Raw genomic sequence first — 21,352 nt, 5'->3', positions numbered from 1 at the left:
TAAGATACTCATTGCTTATTACTGTGTGGGGCTTACAAGAGAATCCACTGCATAGAGGAGGTAACATTTGAGCTTGCTCCTGAAGGGTGAGAAGAGCATCCTAGACACACAGTATACTATGTACAAAGACAGAGAATTATGAACTCTGTTTATCATGGCAGGGGTGTGGCTGAAGAAGACTGGGGTACAGAATAGAGAATGAGGTGGATAAGATGACTAATAGAAGCAGAGGCTCAGGGATAACAAAGTCATAGATCATTAAGTTTTCTAAATTGGGCAATGATTTGAGTAAAGTAAAAAATGGATATGGGAAATAGGAGAGGTGAGATCAGGATCTTGTGGGGATGGGAGGAGGTAAGGCAACAAATTACTTAGATGTCAAACACTGAATTTTTGGTCCCCTGCTGATGTAAAGATGAGATGTCTGGAAAGTAGTCAGAAGTGCAGTTTAAGAATGCAATTTGGCCATACACAGTGTATGCAGGATGAAAAGGGCTCTAGTGGAAAAAAAAAGATTAAAAGGAGGTGCAAATTAGAGAAGAAATCAGTGAGAGATGGAGAAGGCAAAAACCAGACCAAGTCATCCCTCCAGAATACTGGTCTCCAAAGGCAAAGGACAAAGACTATTTCCAAAAGCCAGTGGGGAGTAAATGCCAAATGCCACTGTGAGGTCTAGAAAGATGACTATCCTCCCCCACTGTTCTTCAAAAACAACGGGCACACTCATGCCTCGGGAACTGTATGTACATCGACTCTTCTCTCTGCTTAGATTTTCTTCCCTTACATAGCTATATGACTCACTTCCCCTCACCTCCTTCATCTCTTCACTGAAAGCTTCCCCAGTCACTCCAAAATTGTCAATTCCTCCACTCTGAAAGTGCCAATATCCTCTCTCTGCTTTTTCTCCTTTGTACTTGCTGGTGTCCAAATACACACACACATATACACTTCCATTATTTAATATCTGTTTCTTCCTCTAGAAAGTAAAAGCCACAAGTGCAGGGATTTTTGTCTATTTCAATCAGTGCAGTATTTCTAGCATCTGGAAATGTGTCTGACAATCAGAGGTGCTCCAATAGTTGTTGGATTAGTAAATAAGTAATGAGGACTATACAGAAGCCCCAGGAATGCAGGATGAATAGTCTTAACAGCTCAGGAATGTATGAGTACAGCCCCAAACTCAAGGTGTTAAGCTGTGAGTAGGCAGGCAAGGGAACAGGAATAGTCAGTAAATAGAAGGGAATATTTTGAGAAATTTTTTTAACAACAACAACAAAAAGACAGAATATGACAGTTTAAGGTCTAAGACAGAATAAATGGTTTTTTGTTCTTGTTTTGTGGATCAGCTCTATACCTACTGGAAAGAGAGTAACTGCTGTACATGAGAGAAGGATGCCAGGTCCCAGAGTGAAAAGCATAAGGTGAGATAAAGAGACCAGTAGAGTCTCTAATACTTTTTCTAATAATAAAGGGAAAGTATTAGCCTTGAAGAGGATTAGGGACATGTCCTCTTCCAGGTAAAGAGGTAAGGAAGTGGCCAAGGTCTGAGCAATTCTGTAAATAGAGAAGACAAAGGGCAAGGTCCACCAAGTGGCTCTGACCTCAGTAAGTGAGAGGAGAGATGGCAAGCCAAAGGAGGAACACACAGGTGGAGCTGGGACTTGGGCTCCCGAAATAGAGAAGACTTGGACGAGTGTCTCTGGGGAATGCAGTACTAGGCTGAAATGGGTATACCAAGTACTAGCTGAAATGGCAGTTAGGGTCCACGCAACCTCAAAATCATTCATTCATTCATTCAGTAAGTAAGAGCAAGATACCATCCCAGGTGTTTAGATGCAACCGGAAAAAAACAAAAAAACAAAAAACACCAATAGCCCTGCTTTCATGGAGCCCACATTCTAATGATGTAAGAATTTATTTGCAGGTCCAACTGGTATTAGTTTGTCACCCCCTCGAGTATCCTAGAGCATGTGGCAGGTGCTGTGCCAACATGGTAAGTGGCACAGGGAATAAAGTCAAAAAGGTCACAGGATAGAGGCTGTCACCAAAGAGCCTGTTGAGTGGAAAATAATGAAGAGCCAGGTGACCCTTCCTTTACAGTCTCAAGCACCTGGCTTGGTCATCCTTTCTACCTCAGACTCTGCCTTCATTGTGCGTAGAAAGGATGATCCTTCTGAACACCCTGACTCCCAGTTCCTTAACACCCTCAACTCCAGTGACTTTCACCTCCACTCTTCTTGCCTCTTCCATTAACTCTGACCCTAGTGAGTCACCCATAACTGTGTCACCTCTGAAACTCAATCTCAGGTATTCCCCATGTGCACACCCTCTCCTCCTTCCAGCTGTCTTACTCTACTGTCCCAGGTGTACCCACCACACCACTCCTCCTGCCCCATCATAGCTTCTGTCTTCTCCTACACTGTCCCTTTCAGTTCCCAGTTTCCTATCTTTTCTACCCGGCCATCAAATACAACCAGTAACCTCAAAGTCTCTGTTTTATTCCTTGGTCATCCCCACTGAGAAAAATTCCAGTGTTATCTTTTCCTAACTAAATGAGTGAGTCTTGTTTTAACACACCACAAGGATATGCACACCATGCAGATCTGGGCTGCGAACAATTCAAAATTTACAGCCCCAGCTGGAAATCTCTCTGTAACCTTTCCTTATTTTCCACAGCAGCTCTTTCACCTTTCCCACCCACTCCACTATCCTACCCCCTTGCTCAGCAGATGTCACTACTCTCTATTTCATGAAGATATTCCCTCATAGCCCTGACTCCTGCAGCATCGGCACACTTCCTTCACTCACTAGCACGCTCATCACGAAGGAAGGACTCCTCCTCTTCCCAAGGTGAATTCCCTCACCAGGGTACCAGTGCAGAGTCCTTGAGGACTCCTTGGGAACCACAGTTCCTCATCTGCCCCTTCTGGAAGCCCACCATTCAAAAGTAAATGCACAAGGATAGCCCTCTCCTCTCTTTACTACCAACCTCCTCAAAAAAGGGTTCCCAGCCCTCACCATCTTCTTTCCCCTTTCCTCCCAACCACTCTCTAAGCCCTTACAATCTGACTTCCTCCCTAGTTGTGCTGACCACAGTCTCTAAGAAACCCTGTCCCACTTGCTAATTCAATACACTTCTTACATGGTGCATCTGCAGAATGTGAGACTGAATCTCTTCCTGATAACCAATCTTCCATTTTCTTCCATGACATTACTCTGAGATTTTCCTTCTTCCTCTCAAACACTTTCTCCATCTCACATTATTCTAGCCATCCCTTACAGAACATATTTCTCCAATTTCCAGCCTGGGCCTGCTTTTTCTTCATGATCTTCTTTACGAGGCTTCATTTCCCACAGATTAATCAGATGATTCCCAGATTTTGACTTGCAGCTCAGACAGGATGTTCAACTATCAATCAGGCATCCATATACACCTGGGTACTTCACTGGAACCTCAAGCTCAATACATCCAATACTGAATGTGTTCATGCTTTGTCTCCATTCTTTCATTTTCTGCAAATCTTAATACTTCCGCTTGTTTAAAAGTCAGACAAAAACATCACCTGTTTCCTTGCTTGCACTGTCCCCAGTCCATTCTCCAGAAAAAAAATAGAGCAATCTTTTATAATTCAAATCTGGTCATCCCTAAAGGCCTTTAATCACTATCACGGCACTGCTGTCAGGATAAAATCCAACCTCTCAAGCATGGCATTCAAGGTGTTGGTGGGTCTAGCCCCCTGTAACTTTCTCCAATTTCATCTCCTGCCACTCACAATGCTTCCAAATACCTAATGTCATCATATCCACCCTCATTCATTCTCTCCCCATCTCTCTTCTCCTCTCTCTCTCTCCTACAGAATGTCTTTGCAATAATGCTATTCCCACTGCCGAGACCACTTACCCCTTGCCCTCTCTGTCTGGAAAATTTCTATTACAACAGAAGTTTTTTCAGAATGGAAATCGCCTATGTACATGTTCTTTCAGTGAACATTCCTAACACACTGTTTTCCCTGTCACCACAAGGTGAAAACAATTTCATCCTGAATATGACTATCACCTAAATTAACAGGTACTAAAATCTGGCACTCATACACTAAAACCAGCTGCTTACTTGAGAATTCTAGTTAATTTTCTCCTAAGACATCTGGTTGCTACATATTACTTGGCAAATTTGTCAATATTTGAAACTGTACCACCAGTAGTTAAAATTTCCTCAATTTTGAGGAAAATAATTATTATCAGATTATTACCGATATCTTGAGCTAGCTATAGATTAAGTGGTGCTAAAATTTTAAATCAAAATTACTATTTACCTTCATCATAATGGATTTAATTTGTGGTGGGATGCCTAATTCCATATAAACTATTGATACATATTTGCATGAACAAAATTTTTCAAATGGATTTCATGACTAATGGTAAGGTGCAAAGATGAACAATTTATACTCCCACTGTTAAAGTAATTTTGCTTGAAAGATAACATTACATTTTTATCACAGCATTATTTTTCCACTAAAAAGTTAGAACAGGCCAGCAGGTTGGCCTTCAACTATTTTGCTCTAAGCTGGTTATTGTTTAACATAACAAATAACCTACAACTTTTATGTCATGTCTCAGTGTTGTGATCAGTTCTGAGATGTCACAAATAACTTATTACTGAAGTTAGTTAAAAAGCTGAAATTTCACTTTTTAAAAATGCTCTAGAATAGAATCAAGGTTTTAGCTGAGGTGCTACTTTCAGTTTTTCATTTCCATGTAATCTCTGATAAAGGGATGTAGTTATATATGGTGTACCAAATAAGTGCCTTTAACCATAAGTGACCCAAGACAGTCATCTATCATATGTATCAGAACAAACAACACAGGAGTAAAAACTGTTGATCTAAAGGAGAAAAGTCTGAAGTATAGAGTAGCAATGGGTATGGACAGGAAGAAAGGGCTGTTGATGGTCCCTGGCACAATGGGGAGGGAGACAGAATGATAGAATCATTTCCAAACATCAAGATTGGATAATTGGTGGCACCTTTTAGCAGGACAGAGAACACAGAAAGAGAAGGAAACTAGGATAAAATAGTCTGAGTTCAACTCTGAATGTGTCAAATCTTATACCCAGCAACACTGGCAGGAAAGGTGCATCAAAGAATTGGTTCTATTACCCTGATGCTCAGCAAAACATGTTGGGCTGGAGGGACAGGTGTGAGCTATGTCACAGGCTTAGATGTAGGTAGAAATCAAATCAACCAGGGCAGGTTGTGTAAGGACAGAAGAAAAAAGGAACAAAATGACATAAGATAGGAGAAAAGCCACTCCTTTCTGTTGTGGTATAAAGAGTTCTCCAATGAAAACACTGGGCCAGAATAATAAATGTTTTTATTTCTAGGAGAGGTTTTCAGAACCCCCTCTAATGTTCTTGAATCAATATCTGGCACCCATGAAGGTAAATGTACTCACAAAAATCTGGAGTATGTACATTACCTTTCATAAGTCTGTTTCCATTTTGATAAGGTATTCCATCATACCACAAAGTAGGACCATTACAGGTCTACAATAGAATGAGCTGCTGCAAATCAAACCAGGTGCCTTATAACACATTAAACACCCAGGAACTCTAAGATATCAAGGCCCCAGACCAGCCCCAGCCATACAGACAGGCTTCAGCCCTGCCAGTTCCTTTGGGCATCTGACCACAGAGTGACACAGTGGGATCTCTACTTCAGACACTCTGACAGCACTCAGTCTTTACAGGAGCAATCAAGGGGTAAGAATTTTTGACTTCTAGCTAAATTTCAATATGTCTATCTCCACGTATGCCTTCTTTTCAAATGTGATAGAGAATCAATGTTTCTAATAGTTATTTCTATACTATGCACCCAGAAAAAATCAGCACCATTCTCAAACAAAAGAGTTCTTTCTAAGGTTTAGCCAGACTTTATATGGCAAGAAGGCACCTCTTTCCCTGAGTACCTGTGTTGTGTCTGGCATCGTGTAGTGCTATACACATTATCTCAGTTAATTCCAAAACACTTCTATGAAATAGGATTTGAACACCTCCCCTACACCCATACAGATCAGCAAACCAAAGTTCAAAGAGGTTGAGTAAATTTTCCAAGATTACAAAACTACCATATGGAAAGCTGGGATTTAGGCCCAGATTTGTCTGATTCCAAAGACTGTTCTTTCCATCACGGCATATGTTAATTTTAAAACTTTTCCAAGGGGTCCCATAGTTGGCAGAAGCAGAGAAATAGTGGCTTACTATGAGACCACTCATTCCAATCATCAACATTCCTATCAATTAAAGCTAATCTATAAATGGGTTCCAAATGTGATTAAGTTGAAATTTTTTAAAGAGTTCCTGTATTTGAAAAAGAAAAATTTGAAAATCTTTTATTAATTTGATGTCATACTGCTGCTATTATCTGTATCACTGAGAAAAAAGGATAGCAAGCATTTATTAAGGCCGTAATTTATTTAAAAATTAGTTCAGTAATCAATTTTCCCCTAACCTAACCAAGAAAATATTTTTTTAAAAAGATTTTATTTATTTATTCACGAGAGACAGACGGAGAGAGAAGCAAAGGAAAAGGGAGAAGCAGGCTCCCTGAGGAGCAGGGAGCCCGACTTAGGGCTCCATCCCAGGACCTGAGCCAAAGGCAGATGCTTAATGACTGAGCCACCCAGGCGCCCACCAAGAAAACATTTAATGCGTTTAAATTTTACCGTCATTTCACTTTTGGCCAAAGGAAGTTGAAAAAACCAATAAGGAAAGAAGAGTTACACAAACCAAAATATGAACAGATGTATAAATTTAATATATCCATCTTACTAAACAGCACTGTACATTCAATATAAAATTAATATAAAAAACAATGACTTTTTCTTCAGTAAGATATTCTTGAGCTATAATTTTTCCATCTTTACCTATCAGTAAACAGAGGCAATAGTTAAAAATGTACGGATCTTTGTTGTAAATGATTTACTTGTAAAACTAAAAATAAGTGTTATAAATCATAAATAAAAATAATACGCACTAGACTGATACTCCTTGATTATTCATAGAACATCAAAGGCATCTATCAACCACTGCCTCTTGAAAACCACTCCAGAACCTTCATCAAAATTGTATGATTAGTTATAAGCAACAATTCTAAAATGGGACAAAAGTTAAATTTTATAAAAAGCAGATGTCAAGCTACTGAGAACAAGCCTAAAAATCATCAAATTATTGAGGTCTGGGTTGGAGAATCTATAACCTATGGTCCAGGTTTAATTCATTTTATTTAGCTCATGAATCATTTCTGAAAAGAGACTTAGTGCATAGCTCTTTTAATTTTTTTAATAAGATTTCTTTTTGGTAAATTTAGTTTATGAATATACCTTATAAATTAAATTCACAAACGGGAAGCATTATACAGAACTGCATCTGAATTGTCTTGTCTCCTCTCACTAACAGTGTGGGTTTTCTGAAGTGAATCTCTGAGATTCACTTTCTTCAACTATAAAAAGAGATAAAAATTCCAATTAACACTGTTGACGAGCCACACATATTGATTGCTTCTCTTGTACAAAACATTCTAAAATGACAGTAAAGGAACAGTTTCAGTTATAAATACAAAGAGAGTAAGAGAGTACATATGAGCAGATTAAGAGATTTCAAAAAAGTTTTAGAAGGCAAAGGCGGATGGAGGCAGAGTAACTCACCACAGGAAGCTTCTACCCAAGTGGCTGCAAGGGGGAACTCTGATCATGAGGGACACAATCTACTCCATAGACAGCCTGAAAAAGTTCAGGTTTTGAAGACACTAGGTACCACTTAGGGCAGTGGGATTAAAAGTAAAGAGTTTGGCTGAAAATCTCCAGATTGGGTGTGCCTGGGTGGCTCAGTTGTTAAGTGTCTGCCTTCGGCTCAGGTCATGATCTCAGGGTCCTGGGATGGAACCCCATATTGGGCTCCCTGCTCAGCGGACAGCCTGCTTCTCCCTCTCCTGGAGACTCCCCCTGCTTGTGTCTCCCTCTCCCACTCTTCCTGCTTGTGTTCCCTCTCTCACTGTGTCTCTCTCTGTCAAATAAATAAAATCTTAAAGAAAAAGAAAAAAGAAAATCTCCAGATGGAATACCTGAACCCAGGGCTCTTCTCCCATCCCAAGCAATTAAACGATCCTCCCTACCTCCCACCACCTCCACCTCTCAACTAAATACATCTAGAGAGAACATCTCTGAAGATACTGAGACTTTTGGGCAGACTAAATTTGAAGTACCAAAGGCCATCCATACAGAAATGTCTGGAACCCCAACAATCAAGCTTAGAGTTCAAAAGGGATGTCAAGTAGAGATCTGAGAGCCAAAAAATGAAGCAATACGATTGAAAGATACTACTTTGGAAGACAGACATTGAAGACAACTGAGGACTTTGAGAAACATCTATATGAAAAGTAATTTGGCCAGAAAGTCAGAAGGAAATAGCCAGAGGCAAGAATTGCAATGAAGTACAATATTAATGGAAAAAAAGATAAAAAAGCAAATCTGTGGAAAGAAGACAAGATCTGGAAAATCAAGTGTCTCAACTGGTTAAATAAAATAAGAACTAAGAAAAGACTATTGACTGCGATTAGCAAGAGATCACTGGTTTCATGGAATGACTTTTACTCATTTAACTACTTACTGAGCACTTATGACACATGTACCAGGCACAGTACTAAGTTTCCCATGTCTGAGGGAACTAGAGAAGAGACAAGAATCAAATTAGAAAGGATTAAGAATTAAACAGTGATTGGGAGTGACGTGAAATGATAGATTGAAAGGAAACCAGATCCACCAAAGGGGAAAAAAAAAGTCTGTTTTGTGTGTTTATTTTTTAGAGGGGGAGAGAGAGGGAGGTGGGAGGGGCCAAGGGGGATAGAGGGAATCTTAAGCGGGCTCCATGCCCAGCACAGAGTCCGACATGGGGCTCGATCTCACAACCCTGAGATCATGACTTGAGCCAAAATCAAGAGTAGGATGCTTAACTGACTGTGCCACCCAGGTGCCTCCCAAAACAACTGTGTTTCAGAAAAGAAAAAGAAGCCAGTGAAGATGGAGGGATGGATAGTCAAGGCAAGGTCTAAGAGAAGGCAGGAAATAAGAGTCCAAAACCAGGGGGACCAAAACCAGATCAAAACCAAAGCAGGGGGCTTTCGGGAGTTTATCCTTGAAAGACAAAAAGGGATGAAAATTCCTCTGAAGTAGGTAGATGGCAGCAGGGAATTAGAACATGACTTCCTGCTCTTTTAAATAACAGTAGACGTGAATGCAACAGGACCAAGTGTCTAAGGCTACAAGACAAAATTGTAGACCCCAAAGAAAAACGAAGGTAGAATACGAACTAAATATCTGGAAGTTTTGCCAGCTAGATATAAGAACCTAATTCATATAAAAGAAATTTATCAGTGGAATGATAAATGCTAGCATTAGAAATGGCTACCAATGTTAGCAAAACAGCAAACCTTGTATAGCATCTAAGTGATAAATAATATAATGATGTCCAAAGATAATATAAAGCTTCTATAGTCTTTAGTTGTTTGAAAAATATAATTAATTTTTGTAGCTTAAACTTAAAACCAAACAATCGTCAACATCTTGATTTGGCATCTCAAAGTCAAATACTCACAAAAAGAAATGGATAAGAACATTTATTATTCATAAATCTGTTACATTTCAGACTCACCAGGAAAAATGCTGCATATTTTTTCTTATCACAGAAGGCATTATCATAAAATTCAGATTAACAAGATGGAAGCATGGTAACAAATGTCACATTAGAGTGGAGTGCTGCTTCAGAAAACTATTCATCAGAAAACAAATGCATATTTTATTCCATTCCTAACGAAAATACTTAAATTGAGACCATTTAGAATAACAGGATCATCAATATTGTTCTAACCTGTTTTCCCCCACAAGGTATGGTGCTGACTATTGGTGTTATCAAAATATATATATTTCTGATGCGTGGCAACAGGTATCTAAACCACTGGGCCTGTGTGGCTAGGTTGAAGAAATCTTACTAATAGCTTCTGGAAGGTAAAGCAATAATTACAAGGGCCAAATGCTCAGGCCACCGCAGGGAGAGCACCATGGTGCACTCTCTATTACTCTCTAACTGCACTGCCCACGTATAAGTAATCTAACGGGTCTCAAATCCTAAGAGAAACAATCTCATGACTATGAGCCATATCTAACTGGGGACCCAGATCCCAAATAGAAATTATCCTGGGCACTCAAACCAAGATATTAAGAATGGATAGAAAAGACTAACCATGGAGGCCCAGCCAACGTATCTGCCCAATGTACATATTCACCGCATCTACAAATGTGTGACTTTCTGGAACAATCTCTGCAGGTACAAAGTAGGACTACAGGAAAGGCCAAATCTGAAGGCTGAAGGTTTTTTGTGGGGTTTTTTTGAGTGAGATTATAGCTGGAGTAGTACAGCATCAATTACAGGTCAAGTGGGGAAACAAGTGGAGCCTCTGAGGGGAAGGCAGCAAGGATAGCAGGAATGTTTGGTGAAGGTCAAGACAGGTATGGAGGCAGTGAGGGATTAGGAGATGGAGTGAAGGAGTTAGTAGCCAAAGAAACCTCAAAGTTTGAGATCTCAAAAGAAAATACTTCCTGTAAAACAACTCAAGAGCAAGGCTGCATATATACCATTAGAAGTCTTGAAGTTAAGGCAACTGAAGACATGCAAAAACTGAAGGAAGAGAAGAAGAAAGCTACAGAGCCCTTGCAGTGGTAAACCAGTAGGCTGGCTAACAGTTGGCTGAGTTGACAGGAAAAGAGTAGGTAGAAATGTTGTAAAACCTGAAAGCAGGATTTTTTTTAAAATTTTATTTATTTACTTGAGAGAGAGCATGGGGGACACGGGGAGAGGGAGAAGCAGACTCCCCACTGAGCAGGGAACTTGAGGCAGGGCTTGATTCCAGGACTCTCAGACACGACCTGAGCCGAAGGCAGATGTTTAAACGAGTGAGCAACCCAGGTATCCCTGAAAGCAGGATTTAATAGCCAAACTCACAAAGGAACGAAGATAGATAAGGAAAGCAAGGTGATCCTGATTTTTTTCTTTCGATAAAGTTAAAAAAAAATCAGATCCTGATATTTTCTCTCAAAAAATATTTATATTGTTTATTATGATGGGGGAACAATGAAAACAGCTTTATCGTCACCATATCTAATGCCTTTGGACTTTATATAATGTTTAAGAGTCCCCTTATTGGTAATGAAGAATTCAGATGACTTTTTTCCCTCCATTGACCAAGCTAATTTACTCTGAAATTCATGGAAAGCACAAGCATTCTGCTTTACGGATTGTCACAAATCATGTGAAAAGAAAATTGATGAGACCAAACTCCATGACTGTGGGACAGCTACAAAAGCTTGATCACATACCTGGCATCACATCACTGAACAACACAAACATTCAGGTTCTAGAAAATCACTTATGAGTAAAAAGAAATGTTACAAGGTTCAGTGATTTTCAAGGATTTTTTTTAAACATTTATTTTATTTTAGGGGAGCCTGGGTGGCTCAGTCATTGGGCGTCTGCCTTTGGCTCAGGTCATGATCCCAGGGTCCTGGGATCAAGCTCCACATCGGGCTCGCTGCTCCACGGGAAGCCTGCTTCTCCCTCTCCTACTCCCCCTGTTTGTGTTCCCTCTCTCACTGTGTCTCTGTCAAATAAATAAATAAAATATTTTAAAAAAAAAACAACATTTATTTATTTTGGAGAGAGGAAGGGAGGGGGGAGAGAGAGAGAGAAAGCAAGTGGGAGGAGGGGCAGAGGGAGAGAGAGAGAATCCTCAAGCAGATTCCCCCCTGAGTAGGGAGGCTGATGCGGGGCTCCATCCCAGGATCTTCAAATCATGACCTGTGCCAAAATCAAGAGATGGATGCTCAACTGAGCTACACAGGCACCCCGATGTTCAAGGATTTTTAACCACACTTATCAGTAACTACCTAGGGAGGTGTGTAGCTTATACACTTTTCATGCTTGTCCTGTAGAAGCAAGGAAATCTGGTTCATATGTGAGCTGACCAAAAATATCCATCACACACTAAGAACATGTTATTAACTTCCAAAAGCACTATTAAATGTCATCAGCATTTGATAAAACACAACATAAAGAACATCCTAGGGAAAAGAAACTATGGAAGTCAGGCAATCCAATTCACAGATTAGAAAACTAAGGACAAAGACATTAAATGCATCAGCTGAAGGCCCCACAGCTGGTTAGTGGCAAAGCTGGGATAAGAACACCCCTCTCAAACTCTCCCCAGTGCCCCTCTCCCCTCACCGCATCCCACCTAAATACTACATCCAACAGAGCTGGGCTGGATTTCCACATAAATAATACAGCACTGCTTTTGAAATGTAAAATGAGATGACAGAATCTAAAAGAAGTAGGAACAGAAATTAAGAGAAATATTTGCTTAATATATTAATTTAAAACTATACCTTTAATGCTTCTGATGAAAGTACATTATCCTTTTTCTGACTTGTGCTCATGGGCTCATTTTCAACACTGAAAAATAAAAAACCACAGTTTCTTCAAAATTAAAAGAATTACTAAAATCATAGTTTCTGAGTTTAAAGTAAAAATTGCAAGGTCTTTTATACGCAATTCTCAAAAGATTCATGTACAAAATGTAAAAGAATATGTTGACTTGAATCTCTACACTTGAAAACACATTCAAAAATACTCATCCAGGCCTCAAATTTTTGTGATCCTATTATGTGCTACATTTTCTTATGTTGATAATCAGCATCACAGCGATGATGCACCTGAACAAAGAAGCAACAGTGTACAACTCTCACAATCTTGGAAATGACTAACACTCTACGATTTTATTTATATTAAGATTCTCCATAGCCTGATCTTTTTTTAATGCCCATATTCGTACTATACGAATAGAATATATTTCTCCTCAGCAAGTCTTTATCAACATACAGGATCATCTAGTGAACTTTGGGAATACGCAAACGTAGATGCAGGCTTATCTAGCCCCAAATGTGTCCCAGATGGCACCTTAAGAACCTGATTTTCCAGACTGTCACCTTTAATTGTCTTGTCTAGAATACCTTCACAGATGCCTTATGAGATGTCATAATAAACTATGCTTCCTATTGGGCACACATACATTTCAAATACAAAATTTTATATTTCTATGTTTATACATTATCTTGTTGTCATACTTTTGTAATGCTAGACAAATTGAACAGCTCCCCCACTAAAGATTATCATGACTGCCTGCCATGCTCCAGAGATTGCCCTTGGCCTTGAGGATGTGGGAACAAGTAGGTCAGGGTCTTTGTAAAACTCAGTCTAGTAGGGGAGACTGATACACAAACTAAGAATATAGTTTGAGAAAAGCTACAGCTGCTATATGAACAAAATACTATGGAGCACAGAGGAAGGAAGGAACAGCAATTCTGCCTCCTCCGTAAAGTGCCCACAGAGGAGGTACAAAGGAGGAGGTAATAGAGAATATGGCATTTTCAGGAAACCATGTTTTGTTTGTTTTAATCTAAGACTGGAGCGCAACAACTTGGCAGAGGTAACTCTGCTAGATATGAGAATGATACCAGAGGTAGTGCCTGGCAGACTATGGAGAACCTGCCTGACCCGTTTCAGAACTTGATCTTTGTCCTACTAGCACTGGGAAGCCCTTAGCCAGGGGACAAGCATAAAGCAGGCAAATGACTGAGAGTGGGAAAATACAGGGAATCATGGTGGCTGGTGGCAGAGTGAATGAAAAGGAGTGGTCTCAATAGCTCAGATTAGACAGGATAGAAAGAGAAGACATGATTTAGGCTATTTTTAAGTTTTCTATCCATAAAGCCCAGTGCAATTATGTAGACTATCCAGGGAACAAATGGTAATGGTAAAAACACAGAAAGATAGAAAGATCATAAACATGTGGAAAAGACAATGAAATTAAAATTTCATTAAGTCTCAGACTCTATGCAGAAATACACAGACCCAGAAGACACAGTCATACTCATAAGCCTTTTAAATGTCAATAGGAAAAGCAACCAAGTAAAGAAGATGAACACATGAGCTGTTGCTTAACACATGAAAATTCCATGCGAAAGATCAGGGACATAAATGGAAAATATTGTACAATTCAGAATTGTAACCAAATACATCTATATATCTATAAAATAAGAATGTCTCTAACACTGCTACTTTAAAAGTGAGTGGGTTCTTATCTCCATTTTCTATTTTCTATTTTAGATTTTTTGTCATGTTTGTTTACAATTCGTTTTTTAAATTAAATGTCAAGACTGGTCTATTTAAGCTCAATTCAAAAACAAAAAAGAGAGAGAGAGACCGGCAAAATACACGTAAAAAAGAGCACATTATAAGGATTTGGAGTATATTCAAGGATAGTACTGATCTTAATGATTTTATAAGTATATTCTCTAACTACAACCTATTTTGAATGACCCACCTAAAAACTAAACATACAAATATTTTAGTCTCCTAGTTCTTGTTCAAGATTCCTGAAATTCTACTTAAGAGTGTTTACAGCGCTTTCTGTAAACTTACTGCCTTAGTGAGATTGGAAATGAAAATGGTGTAAGTTTCCTTTCCAATACAAAACCTCTGTAGAAAATGTAGCTCCAGGTTTATGGGATCAACGCAGATATCAGTATTTTCAATTAGCTATAATCATATCCACTCTACACAAACACACACAAAAATGCCAGAAAAATATAGTTGTATGTCGGCACACAAGAATTCCATATTGAGCAAACAACTGAAGAATGTAAAGCTGAAAACAAAAGAATATTTGACACTTCATAAAACTTTCTAAAACTTACAGCCTATGTTTAAGTCTCATGAATCTTACTGCTAAACCAAAATTTGAAAATGTGTTGAGTTCTAAAGTAAACAACACATTTTAAAAATTCTGGCTTAGCTATAAAAATCTAGTTTCAATTAAAGCTTTCCCCACCTCTTTTCTAGTTTAGTAAAGAGTCCTTCTTAATTGATCTCTGGCATCTTCAGAATTGCTCTGTTTCAACCCCTACTTCCCGTCAAAATGATTGTTAATCTGATCCCACTTTCCAGTTTAAAAATCCCTTCAGTAAATCTCTATCAGTTGATGAATAAAATGAAGAGTCCTTAGGATATATAAAGTTATTCACGTGGCCCAAGATACACCTGCCACATAGAACCACTTCACATTCTCAGAATATGCCAACAAACCACTTTCTTTTGCCTGCCTGCAACATCCTTTGACACCTTGCCCAACTCTTAATCCTTTACAATTTAGTCCTAGCTTAATCTTTGTTTTTTTTTGGGGGGGGGGAGTTCTTATTGAACCCAGTGATACCGCTCACACATTCCTGCTCTTTACCATAACATCAAGCTATCTAACTAGAATTTGAACTCAAATTCAGAAATTTTATCATTCATGTCTGTATCCCAGAGCTGAGCACTGTGCCTGGTGCTCAAATATTTGTTAAATTAAAAATATATATATATCAGACAGTTTCTCCATTTGTGCCTGCTTAATCAAAAAAGTGTTCCTTTGGAAACAATGCAATGCAAAACACACACAAAAACAAAACAGAGTAGATGAAAATACTGAAAACACTGGACTTAGATGTCTGCTTAGTTAAAAAAAAAAATAACAGAAAAGACTCAAAAGGCTTGAAATAGTATTCTCAGACTCTTTAATATATGCGGGAAAGAGAAACATGTTCAAATTCAGATGATCTCAAACCTTATGAAAGTTGACAATCTGTTCTTATTGTTCTTTCACAATTTAACCCCCTTTGAGACTTGGGAATAGTTCAACAGCAGTATTTTTAGAAAGCACACATTTTGCTCATGGCTAGGGGTGAGGGACAGGACTCATAACCACACGTAGGCAAGTAAGAATACCTTGCATTTCTAAATAGCCTCATCTTAGTTAGCTAACAGAACTCTGGAAATTAATCCTTCAAAACAGCCCAGATAAATATCAAGGTCAAAGTAACACTGAAGTTCCTCATTTTTGAAGCAACTTATTTAGACCCTACCTGAAAACCAGGAATCCAACATGTAGCCATTAACTGTTTACTTTCCAGACAAACTAAAATCTCTGGGCCAAGAAAAAAATGGAGCACATTAACATTCTAGAGTTCAAATAATTTACAAAGAGGAAAGCCCCTATCCTGTCAATGTATCTTATACTCTTATTTTTTATTAAATTATAACAAGGTTCCCCAACCCATAGCAAATAAGCAGCAGAAAATTAGGCACAAGAACACACTCACTCACTGGGTAAGTACTGCCCCCTCTGTTTTTAAGTCCCCTTTAAGTGCCAGGCACTGTTCTTGGTGCTAGGGTGCAATCAACACACCACATGAAATCCTTGCCCTCACTCCTTCAGAATCCCTACATAGATGCACCACAATCAGCTGGGCAATCATATTATAAAGCATATTTATAAAGCAAATGTATGTGCCTAATTGTCAAGGACTCCAGTTGGGTCCTAGGAATATGCACTTCAATAACCGACTCCCCCTTCCCAAGGTTGTTCTGAAGCAGGTGGCCTTCTGACCACACTCTTGATAAACAATGGTCTGAGAGCCTTCTGTTCAGCAGAAGCCAACAACTGAGAGTTGTATAAGGAAGGGAATGATCTAGTCTGAGAGATCTCCACTTAACATTATTTAAATTTGTTAAGTGTTGATAAAGGTAGGTATCCATTATGTAGAAAACTCAGTCATGTAAAACATTGCCGGTTTTCCAACACCCAGGCCCTGCAGAGCTCCTGGCCCCAGCAAAAAGCTGTTGCCCTAATGAGCATGCTGAGCATCGCAAGTCCACAGTGGGACCAACAAGAAAAAACAAACCCTCTTTCGGTGTATACCACAGACTAAAGCACAAGGGATGCTGCTGGCCCTCTCCCAGATTCAGTTCCTCCCATGGTAAGAATGCAACTTCCTAGATGGTCAACAGATAGACACTCAGGGACAGCACACAGACTAGGAGGACAGGGTGGAGACACAGTGAGGGAGAGTAAGGCTGTCCACTCCTCTCCCTCCTGGAGCACAGCTGCTGGGCATTGCCTCTTACTCTGCCTTTTCTCTCACACATCATTCCTGGGGCTGGATCAGAAAAATCTGGAAATGTTAAAGAACTGAATACAGCTTACATAACTGTCTTCTGGAGGCTTGCCCATTCTCTACAGATGCAGAAGTCTATTATTTCTTGCCATTTTTAGAAAGGAGGCAATGTTTGGTGTTAGAGACATCACTGGCAGTAATTCTGACCATCTCTAAACACAAAGCCACTTAATAAAACATAGTCCCCAATTTGGGAACACCATATACATCTGACCAGTCCCCCAGATTCACTGTCCCTAGGGAAATGAAGAATTTCCCTTCTCTCCATCCCCTTCATCCCACTCAGCCTGGTGCAGCCGGAAATCATCTTCCCACTCTGATTTTCACTTCCATTGTATGACGTATGGTCTACAATAGAGGAACCAGCAGCACTGAGGACAGGGAAAGAGAGTCAAGGCATATCTATTGTTTTCTCTTCCACCACTAACCTAAAACTCTTCTGGTCTGCTAAACAGCATCACCCTCTCCACCAGACTCCATCAGGCCTCCTGCCTGGCATGTTGTTCCTCACCTCAGAGCCTACTTGACACCATTCCTTTGATGAAACTCTAGGAGCAGCCAGAATCTGGCCTTCCTTTGAAATGTGATCAAATCATACTCAGTCCTCCAGGTGTGACTTTACCATGGAGAACTAAATGAAAAAATAATATAGAACAAGAAGGGGTCTTTTACCTATCCACACCCTTTCTTGTTGTCATTAGTAGCGAAGTGCTTTGCAAAATGGACTTATGTCTATTTCAGGGACAGACCTTAGGGACAAAGGTCACTTCACTCAAAATGCACCTTTCTGGATCTGATTTTTCAAATATGTAAAATGAAAGTGTCAGACCAGCTCTCTGCCAGATCTAAAATCCCATATGATTCTCCAGTGGTAGGACGAATGGAAAAGGAAACAGGTAGACCAAACTTGAAGTTTTGTATGGTGAAGGAACAGAGAGACTCTGACCAAGAAACCAACTCAGTATCAAAATTAATACCAGGACATTCTGAGAAAGAGACAGAAACTTGTACAGTCCTTATTTCCAACCTACTGAGGCCACCTCTGGGCCTGTCCTGTATTCCCTGAGACTCCACCCTCTCAGCCCGCATTTGGGTCCTTAAATACAGTATGGGCTTTTATCCCCACAAACCTTCAAAGGGTATGCTGCTACTTTGGGGGCATCTACACTACCTTGGAATTTTTTCTTACAAACACAGCTTCACACGACCAGCCTAGAGGCTCTCTTTGTTCAATATTATACTGCAGGCACGTTATGGATTAAACTGACTTCTGTGCATGGGCCTAGAGTGGCCTGCTTCCAACCCTGCTTCTATGGGGACAGAGTTCCACACTGACGATTTACAAACAGCCATCTGGAAAACTGTCCATTCATAAACAGTGACTGCCAGCAGTAGACTAGTACTTGTATTTTTTAAGTGACCATTAACAGAATATAAAACAGGTGGTTATGGCACTATTTCTGGGCTTTAAATTAAAAGGTAACTAAAAGCTGCAATTTTAAGGCAGTTGAACAGCAAGTATTTTAGCTCAAACATCTGGCATTTGAATTTCAGAACTCTTTGGAGAAAAACTGGGAGAAGGGAGGAAAGGTAATAGACAGGTTTATGAAGCTCTGCTGCTTTGCAATCTTAGACTCTTCTGACAGTCCTTCCCCCATCATGTCAGCCTTCTGTAATTTATGTATCCACTTGGAAGCTGATTTACTTCCTGTCCCCCATCCCACGCCCCCAAAACAAGACCCATAATTGCAGTTCAATCACAGGCTAGAGAGAACGTTGCTATGTTTGATGTGTACCTGAGCTGTTGATAGGTGACACCAGTAACTGCTCTCCTCTCCCAAAGTCCTCTACCCCATACCCTTCAGATTCTGAACATTTATGACCTACTTCACACGAATCAACACCCTCAATCTTTTGCTGTGACATGAACTCAAAACAGTGTTCTGGCTGCCCTCTAAAATGGGCACCCATTCATGCAGTATTCATCAAATTGTCCTAAGGAAGGGGCACTGGAGATCCAAGGACAGACGAGACTGTGCCTTCCCGGAGCCCGACCAAGGCTGACCTCACTTCCAACCTCCAACTCAAATTCTTTCTCACTGCAAATTCTTCCAGACATCAATAAACCAACAATCTTTGTGAGAATATATAAACACACACACACGCACATATAAACTTGCACCCAAATGATACTTTCAAGAAGGAAACATCTCAACTCCCTACCTTGGCCTACCTCCTCTGGCCCCCGACTCCCTTCCTCATGTCACTGACAGCTGCTCTCCCTTCCATTCTGTTGTCTCTGCTCACTCTGGCATCTGTGCCAACATGACCTGCCCCAGGGCCCTGGAACTAGCTGTTCCCTCTGTCTGGAAAGTTCTTTTCTCAGATTTCTGTCCCACTCCCAAGTATCATCCACGTCTTTGCTCAAATGTTATGCAAAAAAAAAAAAAGGGGGGGGGCCTTTCATGACCATTCTATCTACACCTTACTCCAGACTCATTATCTCCATCATGTCCCATTCCCTCACCATGTTTTATTGTACTTCAGGGCACATTATATATTATAGAATTTGTTAATTTTCTACCCTCTCCCATTCAAATGCAAACCCTATACAAGCAGAGGCACATTTAGATATTCAAACTGAATTCTGAAAATTAAAGTTTTTTTTAAAAAACTAAATTTAGAATTTTTTATAATTTGTATAAATATATATACTATTGTAGAAAATGTTAAAGCATCCTTGTTGAGTGAAAAAAAAATAAAGTTCAAAATCCTGAAGAGACCTTTCACTTTTTGTAAAAAATATGCATATATGTGGAAATGCACATAGGAAATAGTCTGAAAGAATAGTATTTGTCTGAGTGGGTAGGGTTATGAGTTGTACTTTTTTTCTTTTTGATTTTATAATTTCATACCTGTTTTACAAAAGCCTATATTTCTATTAAAAGGACAAAAAAATACAAAGTATTGTAGTTGATTTCAAAAAGCAAACAAATGCAAGTTAGTGGAAATGAATTCAGAATAGACAAATTACAAAATACTAATACTACAATTACATAATGGTATCCTTTGTATCATAATGTATACAATATTGCCGAATGAGATCCTTATTTGCCTTCCCAGAACAATGAAATAATAAAAATTATTACAGTACACATTTCCAGTTTAGACTAATAGAGCACAATGCCACCCCTCCAGCCAGGGTATACTCCTCGGTGATCTGACAAGACAATAAAAGGCTGAGAATTTACATCTCACCTAACCTGTCCCAGTTAATAAAACAGAAAACTCAGTATTTCATTCTTTGTCATAAGAAGCATGGCAATTATAAAAAATTATCATCTGCCACTAAGGTAGTATCCATGCTTTGTATAAATTTAATACAAAGAATAAAGCACAAATTTCTAACATATATCTTTAGAAATTACATGAAACCACTATCTGTGAGGGCACTCGAATGCCATTTCCACATTGTTTCTCGCATTGCCATCTGTGCTACTTGTCATAAGGAAGACAGAGAAGCTAGTGTGTTGTGTTCGTGAAACCAAAATTGTATTTCATAAGAATCTAAAGATTGGCTTTTGATTTAATTCCAAACTTACAACAATTGTATTGGCTGGATGAGTAAAGGTAAGTGGGAAGAGGTATAAAATAGCTAAGTCCTCATCTACCATAACGAGAACTCAGTATAAGTTATCTAAAGCTTATAAATCAAGAAAGAACAGTAAGGCATTGTTCAGGCACATGTACAAAAATACCAGAAGAAACAGATTAAGCAAAATAAAAGTTTCCACTAGGGGAGCCGGGGTGGCTCAGGAAGTTAGGTGACTGACTCTTGTTTAGACTCAGGTCATGATCTCAGGGTGGTGAGGTGGAACCCTGGAGTGGGTTCTGGGCTCAGCGGGAAGTCTGCTGGAGGTCCTCTCCCTCTCTGCCCCTCCCCCCACTTGCACACGTGTGTGTGTCTGTGCACGCGCGCACACGTGTGCAGGCATGCTCTCTCTCTTAAATTTTTTAAGTTTCCTCTAAAAATAGTGTCAAGAATGGGCCCACACCTGTTAAATGTTCCTACAGCCCTGTCACCTGAGTACTTACTTTACAGGAAGAAGATTGGTGCTATGTCTGCCTTCTCCACAAAACTGCATGTATGCTTTGAGCCAAAGAACATGTTGCAGCATATTTGCTGCTGGGATTC

The 21,352-nt window shown here is 39.6% G+C and overlaps 1 protein-coding gene across 1 annotated transcript in view; it reads right to left on the bottom strand.

The window, feature by feature from the left end:
• The window catches only part of CRYBG3 (crystallin beta-gamma domain containing 3), a 106,158-nt gene that overhangs the window by 76,333 nt on the left and 8,473 nt on the right, over positions 1 to 21,352 (bottom strand). The window contains exon 2 of the mRNA XM_035015186.1: positions 12,490 to 12,556. Coding sequence (XP_034871077.1) covers positions 12,490 to 12,556 — 67 coding nt within the window. The remainder of the gene's footprint in view (positions 1 to 12,489; positions 12,557 to 21,352) is intronic.

This window comes from Mirounga leonina, unplaced genomic scaffold, assembly GCF_011800145.1.
Source record: "Mirounga leonina isolate KUSES-001 unplaced genomic scaffold, KU_Mleo_1.0 Mir_169, whole genome shotgun sequence".
NCBI lineage: Eukaryota > Metazoa > Chordata > Mammalia > Carnivora > Phocidae > Mirounga > Mirounga leonina.
The sequence above is the reverse complement of the archived record's forward strand: the minus strand, read 5'-3'. Positions and strand labels throughout refer to the sequence as shown.